Source organism: Osmerus mordax, chromosome 1 (genome assembly GCF_038355195.1).
Source record: "Osmerus mordax isolate fOsmMor3 chromosome 1, fOsmMor3.pri, whole genome shotgun sequence".
Taxonomy (NCBI): Eukaryota; Metazoa; Chordata; class Actinopteri; order Osmeriformes; family Osmeridae; genus Osmerus; species Osmerus mordax.
This window is the reverse complement of record NC_090050.1, coordinates 5,846,361-5,866,476: the sequence shown is the minus strand read 5'-3', so window position 1 is coordinate 5,866,476 and position 20,116 is coordinate 5,846,361. Positions and strand designations below refer to the sequence as shown.

At 43.4% G+C, this 20,116-nt stretch overlaps 1 protein-coding gene across 1 annotated transcript in view; it reads left to right on the top strand.

The window, feature by feature from the left end:
- Positions 1-20,116, top strand: part of nfasca (neurofascin homolog (chicken) a) — a 67,629-nt gene that overhangs the window by 36,792 nt on the left and 10,721 nt on the right. The window contains exons 15-23 of the mRNA XM_067251464.1: positions 4,896-5,020; positions 6,024-6,125; positions 6,423-6,620; positions 6,810-6,880; positions 7,142-7,364; positions 8,265-8,380; positions 8,666-8,876; positions 9,333-9,455; positions 9,614-9,787. Of these exons, the coding sequence (XP_067107565.1) occupies positions 4,896-5,020; positions 6,024-6,125; positions 6,423-6,620; positions 6,810-6,880; positions 7,142-7,364; positions 8,265-8,380; positions 8,666-8,876; positions 9,333-9,455; positions 9,614-9,787 (1,343 nt within the window). The remainder of the gene's footprint in view (positions 1-4,895; positions 5,021-6,023; positions 6,126-6,422; positions 6,621-6,809; positions 6,881-7,141; positions 7,365-8,264; positions 8,381-8,665; positions 8,877-9,332; positions 9,456-9,613; positions 9,788-20,116) is intronic.

Sequence of the window (20,116 nt, the reverse complement as noted above, 5' to 3'; positions counted from 1 at the left end):
GCTGACTGAAAATATGCCCCCAAAAACGTAAATAAGCTTGACATTTATTTAGTGGAAAATCGCTCATTCATAAAAAGCTCACTGGTAGCGATCATTGTCAGTAACAATGCAAAATGCGATATAGCCCTGTGTGGAGAAGCTGCCCCGGTAAATTGTACCACTACAGTATAGTACTAGACTACTGCTGTGTTCGTCTTGGTAGCGATTGCGTTGGTTGAATTCGATCTAACGTTCCATTGTACGGTTTAGGCTGAAATTAATTATTTTCATGAACAGATTGACAAAGTTTAGGCTGTGGCAATGAAGTTCAGGTTAGTAGTCAGATAGTTTCACTTATTGAAAGACTTTTGATTTAAGTAAGGGGAGTGCCGAACATGTTGTCGCCGTTTGACTTCCTAAACAGCTGTGTAGATGTTTTTGTAGTGTGTCTCGCGTAGGCTACAGCGTTGCAGTGAGCAACACTGGTTTGAAACCACAGGTAATAATTTCACCAACAAATCGTTTACTTGTAATGTAATGTCATAAATCCTACAACGAAAATGTATTTGTGAGGAATGTTCATTTTAACGATTGAAAACAGATGCATCATAGACCACTGTAGTATGTGTCGCCTGGGCAACAGAGGCTAATGTCATGATGCTAATGCTTCAGTGAAATAGTAGACAACCATTTCAGAAAGTAGATGTGGGCCTACTTCCTTAATAATATCAGCTAATATTGTACATTACATTTCACAATTGTGTTTCACATCACAAAGTAAAATGAGTAAATAGTTATCACCCTGGCCTCTTTGCTTGTGGCGTTTCTGCAGCTGCCTTGCAGTAAAGCTATAGTTAGCCAAGCTATGCCCCAAGTTAACAGATGCGAAACGAATGTTCTGCTACAGGTAGTCACGCGTGTTTTCGTGACGTTAGTAACGTCAGTGACTGTGGCTAGCAAATTAGCCACCGTTAGCTTCACTTTTCGCCACAAAACTTAACTTGAGCCTAAACCGTGCAACGGAGGGTAAATACAAATACAAGCAACTCAATCGCTACCAATACGAAACTTTTGACACCTCGATTGTCTATGTAGTCCAAATATTGACTGAGACTTAGGGGGGCAAAAATAAATAATAACTAGAAAAGGCTGTTCCTGCGAAACAGCAGTGAGAATGCTGAAAACCTGAATGGGGATAGCTGACCATGCTAAAAAAGCTGAAAAGTGAAAATTTAGTAGAACGTTATGAGCTGAAGCTTCAAAGCAACCGAAAGGTATTGTTGAAAGGGGCTGGAGCAGCATTCCAACAATGATTTGAAAGGATTTACCATTACTTTTAAAGGGAGAATGATTTGCACAAAAACCTTAATATTTTAAAAAGTATAAAAGTGAGAAATGAGAAAATACCCACAAGCTGAAATGAATTTCAAAAATGTGTGAGTGACACAAGAGGCAGTGTGGAAGCTGAACTGCATCATCTTAACAAAGCTAAGAGCTTAAATAGCCTACAATGCGGGAGAAGCTGAAAGCTGAACTGTTAAACAGAAGAAGAAGTAGGCTAGCTAGTCGTAACAAGAATATTATCGTTTTAACAGCTGAAATTATAGTTGGGATAGTAATAGCAGTAGCAGATGTAGCATATCATTGAGTGCGTTTACTCGGCTTTCTTAGTAGGATTCAATGTGTTGATTGAATGAAACATACAGCAGTAGGGCCGATACAGGAAGACACGGCGACACTTTGTTGCTGAAGGGATGATGGTGCAAGTTTTGTCCGTGGAGCATACAACGATTAATAAAAATAATCATGTAGACGCGCTTATTGAGTAATCGCATAACTAATTACACATGTAAACGGAGTAATCCTATGGCATAAACCAACAATTGCTAGTAATCGGGTTTCTCATGGTCAAGTAAATGCACTCAGTGGCGTAGTAGAATAAAACAGTTCCATTAGCAATAGTAGTAAAAGAGATATTAGCAGCACCTGCAGAGTCCCCTCTTGTAAATTGTATTAGGTTGAAATACTATCAAACTCTGTCTTGTGACTCCACTAATCAGCTAATACCAATCACCTGCGTGAGACTGAGTGGTGCGTGTCTGTCGTTGCCACGGTGATGGTGCAGCTATGATTGCTAACGCGCTGAGGGTAGAGAATAACAGAAATGTAGCTAGAATCCACACCTCAAACAAGTTAACCTAGACGCAAAACTATACGTCCAATCCAAAAAATAAGGATATTTTTTCCGAGACCCCAGACTGCCGAAACCAGAGATGTCCTTTATATTTCTGTGCGGTCAGAAATACGACTCTACCGGCAGTTTCAAAATGTTGTTCTTTTTGCTTTCTCTGACGATTTTGTCACCAGATTTGCATTGGTCTCTATGGGGCGAGAGTTGGACTTTGTCTCGCTTTCGTGGGGCTCTGAACAAATGTGTACGTCTGTTGGATTTAACAGACAACTGTCTACGACCAGCACAAAATTAGCTATCTATTGATCCAAAAATGAAGCATGAAGAGCGAAAATTGTGGCAATGCTGGCAAACTAGGGAGTCAGGTGGCTGAGCGGTGAGGGAGTCGGGCTAGTAATCCGAAGGTTGCCAGTTCGATTCCCGGTCATGCCAACTGACGTTGTGTCCTTGGGCAAGGCACTTCACCCTACTTGCCTCGGGGGAATGTCCCTGTACTTACTGTAAGTCGCTCTGGATAAGAGCGTCTGCTAAATGACTAAATGTAAATGTAAACTAGAAATATTTTTTCAACAACATCCAAAGCTGCCCTCCACTCTAAGCGTTTCAGTCTGCACTCTAGGGTTTCATGTACACACCCATGTAAATCTCAGAAACGGCTTGAAAAAGTCATGAAACATAATCAGTGATATTGAAAGGCAAACCTCCCTGTTTGGTTAGGAATTGTTGATCACGCATTTGTTAACCACCAAACTTCGAATTCATCCAAACGAACACATCTCTCAGCATTTAATACTCCCATAATTATGCAGAACTATATCCTCTGGTATTTCACCTTTGTAAGATCTCAACGTAACGGGACTCAGCCCCCACCTTTCTCCAGCACTCCTCGGAAGTTCTGTAACTCATATAAAATGTACTCAAACATCCAAAAATCTTGTTAGCAAATGTATCAAAATACTCATCACTTAACATATTTAAAAAGTAACCAAATTAGTATATTAAATATGCCTCAAATTCGTCTATTTCTCAAAATTTGCGTCTTTTACTCTCAATTTCTCATCATTCTGCGCATGCGTCATGCGGTTACTCATCCTGGATCTCAAATGTCAAGCTGCATTCCTTTACTAGCCTGTACCCGCCGCTATCGCTGTTGAGTCTGTCTGTAAGTTTGTTAGCTACAAATGTCGTTTCCATAGTTGCAAATCTAACTTTCTGGAGTCTTCTTTGACTCAGGACAGAGCAGAATGCACAAACTTCATAGCACAATGGCGTGTGATGTTTTGTCTCCTTGCGGCCGCAAGCAATAAAGCTTTCTTAACTTGTTCACCGACTGACAATGCAATGCTTGATAGATAAATATATCTGACATACACATCCTTCACCTGTACCAATTGCTTATGTCATGTTGATCAGTATGTGTATTGGTTTTCTATTGAATAGTGTTACCCCATCATTGTAATCAAAACCATATTTTATCCATATTTTACATGATAAAATACTGAAGAGTACTATGTTATAGCCTATTGAAAGCATGGTTAAGCATTTTGACTATCTTGTTTGTGGACAGTGACACAAAGAATTATTTTGATGGCATTTACGTGTTAATTGGCATACATATCTATCTTTGAGAGATGAACTAAGGATTTTGAGCAAGTTATGGGGATACTTGCCTAATGCGGTATGGTGTTGTTTGCATGAATGGACTGAGTGGTTAAATTCAGAAGAGTTTTCTTATCGCATGCCTGCTCGCAAGATCCACAATCGCTTACTGTGGTGCAGCTCAGCTCAATGCACTTTTATTTATATCTAAGGGCCAGCTCCATGGCTGAAGACATATTCATTGTGCCAGCTCCATGGCTGAAAATCTGGCAAGTTTACTAACAGCAAGACAATCTAAAGTGGATACTTTATAGATCGGTGAATAAAGTTATGTTTACATAACGCATACTATACAAGTTTGCTCTAACATCAGCAAGATAGCATACAGCCTTCTGCATGCTGGAACGACATGTTCCCCTCAGATAAACTATGTTCACCTTTAATAAACAACGTATTCACCTTAATCTAGAATATATACTCAATTTAAGGCAAATTTGCCAAAGGCATATTTACCGACCTGTGATATAAAATAGAAAATGTGAAACTAAAGCCATCCTAGTGTGGAATAGCCAACATCATTCTCTTCCAGTCTATATCCTTCTTAATCTCATCATTCAATCAGTATCCTCCTTATTTTTGCATTAAGTGCAGTCATGCAATACATATGTAACCTTTTAGGAATGGGTTTTATTTATTTCAGAAATGCAAAACGCTCATCCAAGCAACGTCAAAAGCAACGTCTCAGCACCACACAGCCTTGGGTGCTGAGATGGACACCTGCAAAATCCAAACTTTGCACAGTGCCCGGTTCTCGAGCTAATTGTTTGACAAAAATCCTACTATAAAACTTGGACATATACACACACATACACAAACACACAGATTCCTGGAATTATAGTATATATTTGAAGTGGCCTTGTAAAAAAGGTTACATTTTCTTATTTTATTTTAAAGAAAGAAATATCCAGTAAAGGTACACTTTGATCTTGGAACATCAGTCTAATCATTGGTTCTCTTTTTAAAAAGTATTTTCGGTTTTCCCAACAACAGTAATTCAGAAATAAATCAAGTCACTATCTCTCTCCCCCCCCTCTCTCTCTCTCTTTCTGTCTCTCTGTCCTTGCAGGGTAAAGAGGGAAGAAGAATATCTGTCCATCCTAGATGTCCAGAACAGGGATGAGGGGACATACACCTGCTCTGTTAAAACAGACTTAGACCAGGACTCTTCCTCAGCTCGCCTTATTGTGTTAGGTAGACACACACACGCATACACACACACACACACACACGCACATACACACCTAACAGAATGGATGACAACCCCCCTCCTGTCACCTGGAGTAGTCAAAGTAATGTTAATACTAGCCGGTAAATAACTGCACTTCTGGGTGCCTTCAAATGTCAAATCTGCATGTTCTATAAGCTCTGTACTAATAACTGTTTTCTGATTCTGCCTTCTACTCCTCGTCTGTGTACTTGGCACACACTTGAGATGAAACAGATACAACATTTTAATATATGTATATACTTGTGACTGTATATGTGTGCTTATATATACATATATGAACACATGCTGTCAACAACAGTATATGTACTGTATATTTCCACCTCTGTCTGGAGTGGTGTTGAAAGCATGATGTTAGCTGTGTTCATTAGTTCAGATGTGGCTTCCTCTGCTAGTGCTAAAACGACTAAATCTACATAGACTGACCTCTAATGTCTACCCCTCCTCCCGCCTCTCCTCGGCCTCACAGAGGATGAGTCGCTGTCTCCCACATATAGTGCCTTGCCTGCAGGTAACATCCATGGCCTCTCCTAGACACACACACACACTCGATCTGTGTCTGTCTGCATACACATCATTCTTCATCTCGTTGTCTCTGAGCCTTTGATATCTGCCTCTGTCTATCACTGTTTCCCTCTCTTTTATTTCTCTCTCTTTCTCTGTCTCTCTATGTCTCACTGTCTCCTTATCTGTCTCTGTCTATCTCTCTCTCTTTCTCATCTTTTTGCTCTCCTTAGGTTATTCTTTTTCTCTTTTTCACACTCTAATTTTATCACACAAACTTATGTGCCAAAGATATTAATGTATGTAGTGGTTTGTAAGTGGAGTGTGTGTGAGTCATGTGTTTGGAGTGTGTGTGTGTCTGTGATTGTGTGTGTGTTCTTGTGTGTGTTTGTGAGAGAGAGTGTTCTCGTGTGTGTGTGTGTGTGTGTTTGTGTGTGGCGTCTCTAACAGCCCATCCTCCCCCAGGTCGTCCTGACCCCCCCAAGGACCTAGAGCTGTCTGACCTGGCTGCAAGCAGTGTGCGCCTCACCTGGATACCTGGGGAGGACAACAACAGCCCCATCACAGGCGAGTGTCTGCACACACACACACCTGCACACATACACACACACTGACATGGGAACACAACACCCTGCCCAATGTTGTACAAACACTGGGCATCCCACATCCATACCTCCATACCATCTCCATTCCACGGCCATACCACCTCCATACCACCATACCTCCATACCACCATACCTCCATACCTCCATACCACCTCCATACCACTACACCGCCATACATCCATGCCACCATACCACCTCCATACCACCATACCTATATACCTCCATACCACACATCTCACCGTGTTCCTCCCCTCAACAGAGTACTTGGTTCAGTTCGAGGAGGACCGCTGGGAACCCGGGCGGTGGCAGAACTTGTCCGTCTATGAGGGCAAACTAAACTCTGTCACCCTACAGCTGTCTCCCTACCTCAACTACCAATTCAGAGTCTTGGCCATCAACGCTGTGGGCCCCAGCATGCCCAGCCTGCCCTCGTTCCGCTACTTGACCAGCGGAGCCCGTTAGTACACAGTGGGGAGAGGGCGGGGGGATTTAGTCAGATGAAACCATGTGTTGTAGTATATTTACAATAGAGTGTTTAGCAGGAGCAGTACATGTATTACAGTGGAATAGGACAACTGTGTGTGGCAGTCTTTTGGAGAGAACTTGGTCTAGAGTGTGTGTGTGTGCGTGTGTGTGTATGTTACAGCCCCTGATGTCATACCGGCAGGACTAAGAGGTTGGGGCACCATGAACAATAATATGGAGATCAGCTGGGAGGTGAGACAGGGCTCAAAATGAGTCCAGTATCTATTTATTATTCAAATACTCTTTAGTATTTGCTCTGCTCTACTCTACTCCGCTCTGCTCTGCTCTACTGTACTCTGGTTTACTTTACTCCACTCTACTCTACACTTCTTTATTCTGTACTCTACTGTACTATACTATACTCTGCTGTATTTAGCTCTACTCTCCTCTACTGTGCCTCCATACTGTACTGTGAACCTAAGTTTTCCTCATGTCCCCCGCCCCTGCCCTCAGCCCCTTCTGGACACGGAGCGCAACGGCCCCAACCTGCGCTACTTGGTATGGTGGAGGCGGAAGGATATGGGTGAGGAGTGGAGCAATGTGACCACAGTGGAGCCGAAGCACCTGGTGTCTGACACGCAGACCTACGTTCCCTATGAGATCAAACTGCAGGCCGTCAACGACCTCGGACCAGGTCTCCAGTCCAACATCATCATAGGATACTCTGGGGAGGACAGTGAGTACACACACATTAACACTTATACAGATACACACACACTTATACAGATACACACACACTTATACAGATACAAGCACACACTTATACAAATACACCCACACACATACATACTTTAAAAAATACACACGTGACAGATGCTGGTATTTTAGTCCACATATAGGTCATGGTAATTTTTACTGATCATGATCAGAGCTACACACACACTGTATATTCAAATAATGTAAAATAATAATTAAAATGTATTTATTTATTTATATAGCGCATTTCATACCAGGAGGCAACACAATGAGCTTCACAGAGGGAAAAAAGTGGGGGTGGGATACAAACACTTATATTTGACACAACTTTTCCAGAGGGAAGCAAAAAATGAGTTCACCCATTTTGGCAAATAAAGAAGAACTGTAGAAATTATTCCCTGACCTCTCTGAAACGAGACGATTGAGCACTCTCCTGGGGAATGTGAAGTGCCAACATATTACAAAGCACACACATAGCATGAATACTATATCATAAGAAACATAACACTACAAAAAATAAATTAAATAAATACAAAATGTTAGCATGAATGGTAGGAGAATATATGTGCATTAAGAATATATACATTACAAAACACACTAAGGGGTGACAACAGCAGAAGAAAACGTTTTTACAATAGAATAAAAAAATGAAAATTACTTTTGTCTCACGCAAGATAGCTGCTGTCCCAAGGGTATGGCAGGTTGCTACATACTTTGCAGGCAACATTTTACAGTCAGCCTTGTCTTGTTTTTTTTTTTTTTTTTACAAATGTCTCATTTGGTTTGCAAATGGAGCTCTGTCTCCACCTCTCCCTGTGAGCAGAGTGAGCACAGCCTCTCTCTCTTTGTCACCCTGTAACCTCTCTCCCCTTCCACCCAGAGCCCACGGTGGCCCCTACAGACCTGCGTTTGTCGAACGTGGATAGCACCAAGGTGACCCTGCACTGGACACCCGTCGACCCCAGCACCATACTGGGGGAGTTCAAGGAGTACCGGGTGAGAAGACCACCCTTGACCCACACCACTCCAACACACCTAACACACACCATCCCTAACACACATGCTTCCCTGCTCCCCTCCTCCTCCTCCCCTGCTTCCCTCCTCCTTCCCTGCTACACTCCTCTTCCTCCTCCTCCCGTCTCTTCCTCCTAACCCTCTCCCCTCCTCCTCCCCTCCTCCTCCTTCTCCCTTCCTCCCCTGCTCCGATCCTCCTCCCCTCCCTCCTCCACTGCTCCCTTCCTTCTTTCCTCTTTTCCTGCTCCCCTGTGCCCTTCCTCCCAGGTGTACTTCTGGCGTGAGGCCAGCCTGCTGCCAGGTCTGCGGGTGAGTCAGGAGCGGAGCGTTCGAGGGTTCTACACTATGGCGGCTCAGCCCTCGGGCATCCTGAGCGACCTGATGCCCTACTCCCTCTACAGCATGTTCATGGTGGTGGCCAACCGAGGCCACGAGGGTCCGGTCAGCAACACCGTCCAGTTCCGCACCAAGGAGGGAGGTGAGGCATTCAGAGGCCACCACAACGGGAGCTGGTGGTTGTTGTTGGGGGTTAGGGTCATGCTCATAGCTCACTTCCTGATGCTGTTTCACTTTGTTTTCTTCCCCTCAAACAATGTCTGTCTGTCTCTCTCTGTCTGTCTCATGTTGTCTGAATATCTTTCTGCCTGTATATCTGTCTAATTTTGTCTGTCTCCCTGTCTGTCTGCCTGTCTGTCTGCCTGTTTCTATGTCTGGCTGTCTCTCTGTGTCTCCCTGTATGTCTCTCTTTCTCCCTGTTTGTCTGTCTGTCTGTATGTCTCTGTCTGTCTGTCTGCCTGTCTCTCTCTCTCTCTCTCTCTCTCTCTCTCTCTCTCTCTCTCTCTCTCTCTCTCTCTCTCTCTCTCTGTGTGTCTGTGTCCGTGTCTCCCCCTCTATATCTGCCTCTCTCTCTCCCTTGGTCCCCTCTCCACCGTAGTCCCAGAGGCTCCCAGGTTCTTCAAGATCATCCAGAGGAGCTCCGACACCATCCGGCTGAACTGGGACCAGCCTCTGGAGCCCAACGGCATTCTGATTGGCTACAGACTCAAGTACCATACAGGTGAGCTCTGATTGGCTGCAAACTGAAATACCAGACAGGTATCCACTTCTGATTAGTTACACACTGGCCATACCTGATACACAGATAGGATCCCTTGGAAACACCAAGCAGCAGTCGTAAGTTGTCCCTTACAAAGCCGTGTGTGTGTGTGCGTGTAGTGAACGGATCGAAGGCTGGCCGCATGCACTTGGAGAGTTTTCTCCCCAATGTGACATCGTTCACTCTGCACCTGCCTGACCGCGGCACGCGCTACAAGTTCTTCCTGGCGGCAGTGACCCAGGAGGGGGCCGGAGAGGTCTACGCTGAGGAGTCGCCACACTTCTCCAACGAAGGTGAGCCTCACACACACACATACTCACGCCCCCATATATACATACATGCACACATACACATGCACATTCCCATACAGGAAAACATACACATTGTGCAAAGTACACACATTAAAACCCACTTCTGACACCACACAGAAGCAAATAAACATTTAATAATCAGCACACACATTAAGGAGATATACTTAGGTCAACACACTGTGTCAGTCTGTTGCGTTGAACCAAATGGATATGGTGAATTTCTTTATCTTTATCACCACCAATTGTTGTGTAACAACAAGAATACATGGTTTTCCCTGGAACATTCTTGAGTTTCTTGTACTAGCAAGCCACACACACACAAAATGCGTGTGTAGACAGAAGCCCTGTCTATGAGAGATCCTGATCTGGATGGAGTCTCTGTAAACCACTGGAACCAAACATGTCAGTTGCATTCAGCCCAGTCCTAGTTCCTGTTTGTGAATACAGAGTTAGGTATTTTCAAGTCTTATGTTTTTTTGGGGGGGGAACCTTTTCTGGGAACTAGGTTAACTGTCTTTCGTTACCACCAGTTGACAGTGTAGCTCTTAGTAAACTAGCGTTTGGTGTCCAGATTGCTCCTCCCAATGGTCCTGCTCTACATGTCCAGCAGACACTGCAGGCTTTGTGGACGGGAGGCTGAATGCTGCATGCTGTCATCAGCCAAGAGTGGACACATACACACATTCTACTCACACACACACACACACACTTAAATGTGCACATACACTCTCAGGCTCAATTCCACTCTTAGCATGCCCATGCTTGGAAACACAATACCCCCCCCCACACACACACACATACCTGGCCCTGGTGTTCTTTTGTCTCAATGTTCTCTGCGACTCGCTCTTCCTCTCTCTGTGTCTCTCTCAGCCTCTGGCCCCTTTTCCTCTCTCTCACCACTGTGGCCTTCTCTGTCTGCCTGTCTCTCCTTCACTCCTGACAGACACCAGTTCCCTTCTTGACTACACAGGTAGATGTACCTGCACATCCTGCTTGTGTCCCTGTCTGTCCACCCTACCCTCCGCAGCTTTCTGTGTCGCCCCAGGCTGGTCAAATGACCTCATTATGTGAAAATGTTGCAGCATGGTTCTCTACCCTTTACCTCACAGGGGTACAGTCTTAGTCCCCATTAGTCGTACAAGGAATCACCCATGGAAGTACAACTGTGGGGGGGAAACCAGGCCAGTAAATGTCCATTTTTTTGTTTTATACAGAATGTTACAACAGCAATAGCATATTTGTGACAGGTGCTGGTATTTTGGTCCGCATTTAAGTCATGGTCATTTCTTGTAGTCCTTTTTTCTTTTAGATAATTAAAGTGGAGATTCTAAGCTTTCAAATGATTGATCATACATTGAAATCTGAAAATATTTGAGGATGATATGCTTGTTTGAATGGTGACACCAATTAAATCAACTAGTGCAGAACTGTTTTGTAAGATGAACTTCTCTTCCTACAGGGAGGTCTTGTGTGGGAACAATAGCTGGTTAACTCCAGCTCCACATAGCTAACAACTGTTTGGCTAAGGAAGGCACACAAACGCACACAGTTCCTAAACAGAACAGATAGATATTAATCTTACCCGAGTAGAAAACTGAACATTTCATGCAGACAACAGTATTGTGAATCGTGCACATTGTTTCATTTCCATCCTGCATGTTCACGATAAACAATACTATTTGATTTCAATTGTAAATTGTCTTACCAGCAGCTATTCATAATTTGTTTCATGTAATTTGCATCCACCACTATGGTAGCAACCATATAGTGAACAAACACCACACATCTAGGTTTATGGGTGGAGGCTTGACCGAAACTCAGTGACAGTAGCCAACAAAACCAAAGATGCTAATCAAACTGAACTCCCATCACACCCCCAAAACCAAAACCTGCAAGACTAAAACAATAAGCCTACTTTGCTGACAAATTATGCGTATTGAGCTCATAAAAAATATGTGTTTATTATATTGAGTGACTTCTTCAATACATAAACTTTCGTAATATGAAACAAAAAGGATAGTGGTTAAAAATGGAAGATTACCGACATGCGGACCTTTTTTCCAGCACATGTCACAATTGTGTGACTATGATTTAACATTCAGTGTAGATACATATATAGTTTAATGTTGAATTAAATTAGATTGTAGAGAGCTTTGGAGTGTAACCAGCCTTGACTCTGTAGTCACAAGAATGAACTTCTGTCATCCTCTCCTCATCCGCCTGCCTGTCTGTCCATCTCTGGGTGTCTGTGTTGCTGTGTGCTTTCCGGGATTGAACACAGGAAGCCCAGGATCGTGTCAGAACACCTCCAGTTTACTCCCATTGTAAATTCTTTTTTTTTTGTTGAGGATAGCTCTAGCAGCGGTCCCCCCTTGTGGGGGAAAATATATTACAGCCCTATGTTCCGGCTATAACTGTAGGCCCCCTTGTGGTGGTCAGTTTATTACAGCCTATACTTCTAGCTCCAACTGTAGCCCCCCACCAATCCCTGATGGCGTGCCTTTAAGCAATCCAACCCCCCCCCCCCCCCCCATAACCCCACCCCGCCCACACACACACTCATCCCCTCCGCCGTGAAGCCTGGTCTTGTGCCCTGAGTTGTCCAGAAGGAGGGAATGTTGTCCTAATGATGTGGAATGCCCTGATGAGCGGGGAGGGGTGCTCTCAGTTGTGCGTGTGTGTGAGACAGAGAGAGGGTATGAAGGGAGTTGGCAAAATGCTTGTATTAGGCTGTTTAATTGTGATATTTATTTTGTTAATTTGCCTGTTAGTTTCTGAAAAAAAAGTTAAGAAAGTCCTGTTCTCCCATTGGTTGAGTTCTACACCTGGTTAGTCCACCTGCCTTCACCTGCTCGCTCGCTTGACTACTCAATCACCCAGCATGCCTGCGCTTTAGACTGTTGAATTCTACCGCCATCCATTTTCTTCTCTCTCACAAGGCTGAGAAGCATAGCAAGCCCCTTCCTTCTCAAGGGATGGAGGAGGCAGTGTGTGTGTGTGTGTGTGTGGGGGGGGGGTGGTACTCAGGTAAGCTAGCAATGAGAACCCTGCTAGAACCCTGAACACTACTCTCTTTTTCAAAAAGCAATGCTTAATGCTAACGGACAGCTTTTTTGATTGATGGGTCTGTGTTTATATAGATGCCCTCAAGCCTAAATAGTGTGTGTGTGTGTGGGAGGGGCAGGGGGGCTGCATGAGGAATGATTTAGTTCATAAGGACAAAAGCACAACCTTTGTGGGATTTGGGATGCCTTCCATGAAGATGACTGTCAACATGAAGGTAAAGACAGTTGCAGCTGGTGTCCAGCAGGTCTGCAGAGGACTCGTAAGGTCCCTCAACATTTCATTCTCACAGTACAGAGGATATCTCAGAACTGGCATGACATCATACATTTCAAGCAATGTTTTGTTTGAATGCTGGAGTAATGACAGTGTGTGGCCACATGTTGCCACTGTTGGCCCACTCTCTGAGGTGGAACCTACTCTGTCTTGAGAGTTATTTGAGAATGACTCATTCTGAACAAAATGCTTTATACCAGAGGATGTGTTCATAGTAGTTTTAACTTACATGAAATTGATTTTTTGCTGCCTTGATTTTGACCTATGGTTGAAATCTGCAAACTCTTTGCAAACCAATCAGCAATGCAGTTTCTGGTAAATTCCAGAACACCTCTGCTCATTGGTCGATTGAAATTGGTATTTCTCTCTCTTTGGTCTTGATTGGTCAGTGTCAGTGTGTGGTTGACTTGTTCTATTCTACTTTTTGCCTTTAACCCTCTGCTCTCTCCTCCCTCCATTATTCCATGTAGTGGAGCCTACGGATGCCTACGTGTCTCCGACTGCCTCTCCCTCTCCTCCTCCTCCTGCTGCCTCCACCATTCCTCCCTCTCCTCCTCCTTTTCCTGCTGTCTCAGCCATCGCGCCCACAACTCTTACTAGCTCCGTGTTGGGTACATAGCATGCTGTTGTCCTGTCTAATCCACATTAACTCACTCTACTTTGAATAGATTACTTCACATCAGTTTGTGCATTTTAAGCAAATATGTTTTTAGAGTTTTTAATTAGCACATAAAACAGAGAAACTCAACTTATAAACCATTAAAACATTAATCTGCCTCTTGCTGCATTATCCAGGAGAAACAGGACTGTGGCTGTGTTTCAATACAAACATTAGCCCTTTTTAAAGTCTCCTCTCTCTGTAGAGATGGGAGAGGACACCACCTGTATTGGAATGCAGCCATTTCTATCGTTCCTCCGGCCCCATTTTTGAAGTTCTCTAATCTGTGGAGAGTGGATCCCTAGCTCACTATCTCAAACAGGTTTGGGATCCATTCTTCTGCCATTGACTCAAGGCAGGAAGTGGATTGAAAGTCAACTTGAAACTTGAAAAAAAGAGTAATGCATAGCCACATTTTAATTCAAGATATGAATTTTGATTGACTTCTGGATTGTGAATGGACCCCAAACCTAACCTTAGGGTGCTCCCTTAGAGTCAGTGCAAATCTACAAATGTGTGTGTGGGGATGTGCATGCGTGTCTGTGTGTCTGTCTGTGTGTCTCTGTGTGTGTGTGCTCACCACTGTTGGCCCACTCTCTGAGGTGGAATATACTCCGTCTTCAGAGTGATTTGAGAATGATTTATTCTGGCCAAAATGCTGTGTAACAGAGGATGTGTTCAAAGTAGTTTCATGAACTTAACTTGATTTTTGCCTATGATTGAAATCTGCAAATATTTTGTAAACCAATCATTAATGCTGTCTCTGAGAAATTCCAGACCGCCTATGCTCATTGGTCAATTGACGTTACTATTTCTCTCTCTTTGGTCTCGATTGGTCAGTGTCAGTGTGTGGTTGACCTGTTTTATTCTACTTTTTTGTCTTTAACCCTCTGCTCTCTCCTCCCTCCCTCCCTCCCTCCCTCCCTCCCTCCCTCCCTCCCTCCCTCCCTCCCTCCCTCCCTCCCTCCCTCCCTCCCTCCCTCCCTCCCTCCCTCCCTCCCTCCCTCCCTCCCTCCCTCCCTCCCTCCCTCCCTCCCTCCCTCCCTGCAGTGGAGCCTACGGATGCCTATGTGTCTCCAACTGCCTCTCCCTCTCCTCCTCCTCCTGCCTCCACCATCCCCCCCTCTCCTCCTCCTCTTCCTGCTGTCTCTGCCATCGCGCCCACAACTCTTACTAGCTCCGTGTTGGGTACATATCCTGCTGTTGTCCTGTCCAATCCACTTTAACTCACTCTACTTTGATTGTATTACTTCACATCAGTTAGTGAATTTTAAGCAAATACGTTTTTAGAGTTTAGATTTTGCTCATTAAAAAAGAGAAACCGTTTAGACATTCATCGGCCTCTTGCTGCATTTTCCAGGAGAAGCAGGACTGTGGCTGTGTTTCAATACAAACATCAGCGGTTTCAAGTGTCTCCTCTCTTTATAGAGATGGGAGGGGACACCACCTGTATTGGAATGCAGCCATTTGTCTCATTCCTGTGGCCAAGATGCAAGAAGCCCCATTTTTGAAGTTATCTAAACTGTGAAGAGTGGGTCCCTAGCTCACTATCTCAAGCAGGTTTGGGATCCATTCTACTGCCATTGACTCAAGGCAGGTCGTGAATTGAAACTCAACTTTTAAAAAAAAAGAGTGAAAATAAATAGCCACATTTTTAGGTCAGGATGTGAATTTCGATTGACTTCTGCCTTGTGAATGGAGCCCAAACCTAACCTTAGGGTGCCCCCTTAGAGTCAGTGTATGTCTACAAATGTGTGTGTGTGTGTGTGTGTGCATGCGTGTGCGTGTGTGCATGCGTGATTGGGTATGCATGGATATGTGTGTGTGCGTGTGTGTGTGTAGTGGCCCCAGGAAGGGGGATCTGGAATCTGACGGTGGAGCCTAACAGTAACTACGCTAACGTCAGCTGGAGACACGACTTCCCCGCCGACAGCAGCGAGTTTGTGCTAGAGTTCATACTGGAGAGTAAGAACCAGACCCAGTTTGAGCATCGTTGTTGTTTTTATGCTGGACAGTCAGAACCCAAACCCAGAGTTGGTCCTAATCACCCCAGGCTGGATGATTAGAACCAGACCCAGACATGTTTTAGGGTTGGGGAAAGACAAATGTCATTTAAACTTGACAGCTAAAGTTTTAGTAAGCTTGTTTCATTGATGTCATTCCGTAACTTAAAAAGTATTAAATATTACCAAACGAAATGTAATGCAATGAAACAAACAAAATCAAGTTTTTTCTTTCTATGTACATTATATGATACGTTTGGCGGTAAAGCCAACAGCCTAATACCTTCTTAAGAAAAATTATCTCTAAGAGCTAACTGGATTTTCTGAAGGGAACATTCTAACCCTAACTTGCAGCTGACAATTACAGCCACTGGAATGAAAATAATTTAAAATGACACTTTGCTTTTGAAAATTACTCTTTCATACAATGCAGAACATTCTCATTGCTATTTTATAAAGCTCTTACCAGCAAGGAGGTCATTTTTGACAAACTCTCCCACTTTGGCTCCACCTCTGTAAGAACCAGGGTTGTGTTACATACAGTATACCATCTTGATTACGATCAAACTGGCTTTCCCTGGACGCAAAAGTGGGCAGCATATTCACTGTCATTTCCGTTGAATAATTAATGTTCTTTCATCTGTGTTCCAGTTTCAATTACACTTTGGTGGCAAGATTCGGTTTCTATAAAATCCCCTTACTGACAGGTTTTGTTTAAATGAAATGAAACTATCTACCTCTTTACTCCCCTACGCCTTGGTTCTCATAAATAGTTCCTTTCAGTAAATCTTTTGTGAGGCTTAACAAGAAATTAAAAAAGCTGTAAGAATAACAAAGGTGAAGTCACAGAGAAAAAGGGAGAAATAGAGAGTTTGTGAAAGGAGAGATACATGAGAATGAGAGACATGAGAATGAGAGGGAGACCCCATCTGGAAAGGGTATTCTCCTTTGTCAGGGAGATATTTCATTATGAAAAACATTCCCCCAGATGTGGAAGTCCTTTCTTTTCCAACAAGAACTGGAAACCAAGGGCAGGGTTGTTAGGCCTGCATCTATTGTTCAAATTATCACTCATAATCACAGAGAAAGAGAATGTCTCTACACTACCTGCTTTAGGTTTCAAGTACAAAGATAGCAGGATTTATTTGTTTGTGTGTGTCTCGTCAGTCCTGTCTCATTGAAGCGGTTGATGTTGAGACACACAAACACATCTGGCACTTTTCAAAACATATTTTCTCCCAAGAAAGCTACCATATGTCTATCTCTCCTAATATTATTGCTCTCTCTCTCTCTCTGTCTCTCTCTTTAAAATAAACCTGTGTATATTATATCACCATATAACAACTTTTCATGCTATGCACCTACTGTATCTGTTTGTCTGGCTGGCCCCCTTTGGCTTTTTGATTGGCTGTTGGATTGCTCAACCCCACAAACCGCTTCCCACTTGGGTCAATGTTTGCTTGCCCCGCTATCCATGTTCCCTGTGTTCATCACGTAGCTCAGACCCGGGTGGGGGGGGGGGGGGGGGGGGGGGGTGTTATGGTTTGGTACCAAGTTTTAAATTGTTAATGTGAGCGTGGGTGAGTGTAAACCCCCACTGACCAATAACGTCTGGTTCCTCTGGTCAGGACTTACTCATTGTATATGTTACACACTTTACACATGTTATGTATGGATGAGAGGCATGATCTACACGTGATCTACCGCTCCTAATGCAGTGCATTCTACTGGTAGGCTTCACTCTTCTTGTTACACTGTCATTCATAAGGACTGTGCAGTAGGCTCATACACATACAGTCATCTGAGACCATTAAGAGTGAGGCTGGCTTCAGCCATGTGCTGTAGCAGAGAGCTCAGCGGTGAAGACAACTTTAAAGGTCCCTGCATGTTTCACACATGTAGTGAATATGTGTTGTAATTACAAGGCAATAAGGACCCTCTTTTTTTAGACTTGGATTTTATGATAGATTTTCCATGACAGACTAAAGACAGTATGACAAAATAAAGACTTGGCTATTGCACAAATGAGACAAGCCATTGGAAAGAGGTAGGGGGGGGGATCTTGCATGCACAAGATCATACATCAACACAGGCTATGCTCCAACACATATGTTTACTTATTTTATCGTTTTAATAAATATTTATAAATAGTAAAGTGTAACCACAGAGACTAAATAACATGTTAATTGTTCTTGACCACCACGTGCGTAGAGGAAGCAGTGCTATCCAGTGTGAGGCTGAAGCAGCAAATACTCAGTGCACAGCACAGTGCAGTTAATAGAAAACATATGTTCTTGAAGAAAGGTGCTCCTAGCAGCAGCCTTGTGATGTCTCTTGTTGCTCTCAAGGATAGTGGATCCGTCTCCCTATTTAGACACTCACAAATCTTTTTTTCATTACTTTTTATATAAACCCCAGCTTGAATGTAGTGATGCTTTGGGAAGCAGAGTATGTCAGCATTCTTTGCTTGGCTTGGTGTTGAGACTGTGTTGGATGCTGACAAACAAGCAGTGCCAGATGGCCTGGATCAGCCTTCTTCTTGGTTCAAAGATCGTTCGCCGGCATGGTGCATGATGTCACCAGTTTTGCGTTACCCCTTTCCTGCAGCCATTCCGAGTCATGCCCTAAGCAGTGTCATGACCAACATGTCTTTTCTATCGAAAGACATTGTGCTTCAAAACAACGCTGTGTTTTTGTCCCAATAGAAAGATGATTGTGGGGTTTCTGGGTAATTGGATGTAGTGGAAGACAGATCACTCTGCTACCCAACATAATCACACATAATGATCCATTTAAATTCAAACTTTTAGAGAGAATGTAGCCCTACAGAGGCCAATTGTCTTGGGAGTTTTGTAAAACTTTGATGTCCACCATATTACTGTTGCATATTACCTGCTCCCTATAACACTGCTTTCCCTGGACACAAAATGGCCACTTTTTTAGATTAGTTTCTCTGGAGAATTATGCCCTGGGAGAAAATAGTGTACAAAAATATATTGTAACCGGGGAATATTAGCTGAAGGCATGTACCTTAAAGTTCTGTACTGCTTTCATTATCTATAAACGTTTTTTCCAAGAAAATATTAAACACTTTCATTAGCTAACTTTTGCCTTTGAAAAGACCCTCTAAAGTTTGGGTAGAGACAGTCGTACAGCTGTACTGTAGTCTCAATCACCCCAGAAGCCCCGTCATCTCATGGAAACAAAACACAAAACACAACACTCAGCTGAGCATGATCGTGTCATGACCTGTTAGCCCGGTTTCTGCCACTCCCCCGGAGTGTGACGGACGCCTCTCTTGTGTCTCCAAGGCAACGAGACAGTGAAAAGCATACGTGTGAAACAGCAGTCCCACGTTAAGCTGGCAGGGTTGATAGAAGGGGCCAAGTACCGTCTGCGAGTGTACTCCCACGCGCACCACAGCATCAGCAGCAAACACATCACCTTCGAGACCAGCGCAGGTGAGACCACTCCTGGCCAGGTGAGAATAGATCGTCCCTGGTTGCACTAGGGCGCCACCATGGCTAACACAGGGCCATCTCGCCTGCAAGGTGGCCTCACTGCAAACTAGAAGGTTTCTCTTCTAGCTGTTTATTCATCCAATGACTGACTAGCACAAAGTCAATGCAACAGCAACGGTAGTTGTACCTTTTACAATTTATATAAAGCTTCCCCCCCCAACCTTAAAGAGAAATGGAAAAGTACTTTAATAGTTTGCGATTGCCATTTGGCTTGAGGTGTAAATGTTTTCTGATTCTGAAAATGTCAGTTGTAACTTCTTGATTATCTCCAGATCTACAGACACAGTTTGAAGCTGGTAACGATGGATTTGAATTTAAGAGTTACTTACTTTAGTCAATGTAGTGCAATGTGTGTGTATACATAGTATAAAATATAGGGTTTGGTCATAAATTGGTCGTAAATATACTCTATATGTTTATGAATGTTGACATGAATGTTAAAATCCAGCCTTAATTAGATGTTTATATGGATCTCGTACTTTTGCTTGTACCTGAACTGATAGCCAACAGTAGTTTTCTAGTTAAATGTGTTGCATGTAGACAACTGTTTTCTCTTAGAATGACCCATACAACTGTAGTAGCCTATGCTTCTGGACCCTGGTGAAAATGTTCCATTGTTCACCCAGGTGTTTTATCCTTTATCCTTGTTATATTTGTTATGTTATAAAGAAATATTACCTTTTGTTCAGGATTAATGCGCCAGAATTTTTATAACAAACCCAACTCTCTCACATCAGGCACTGATGGTAATGAAGATGGAATGTTCATTGTGGATTAACAAAGAGGAATA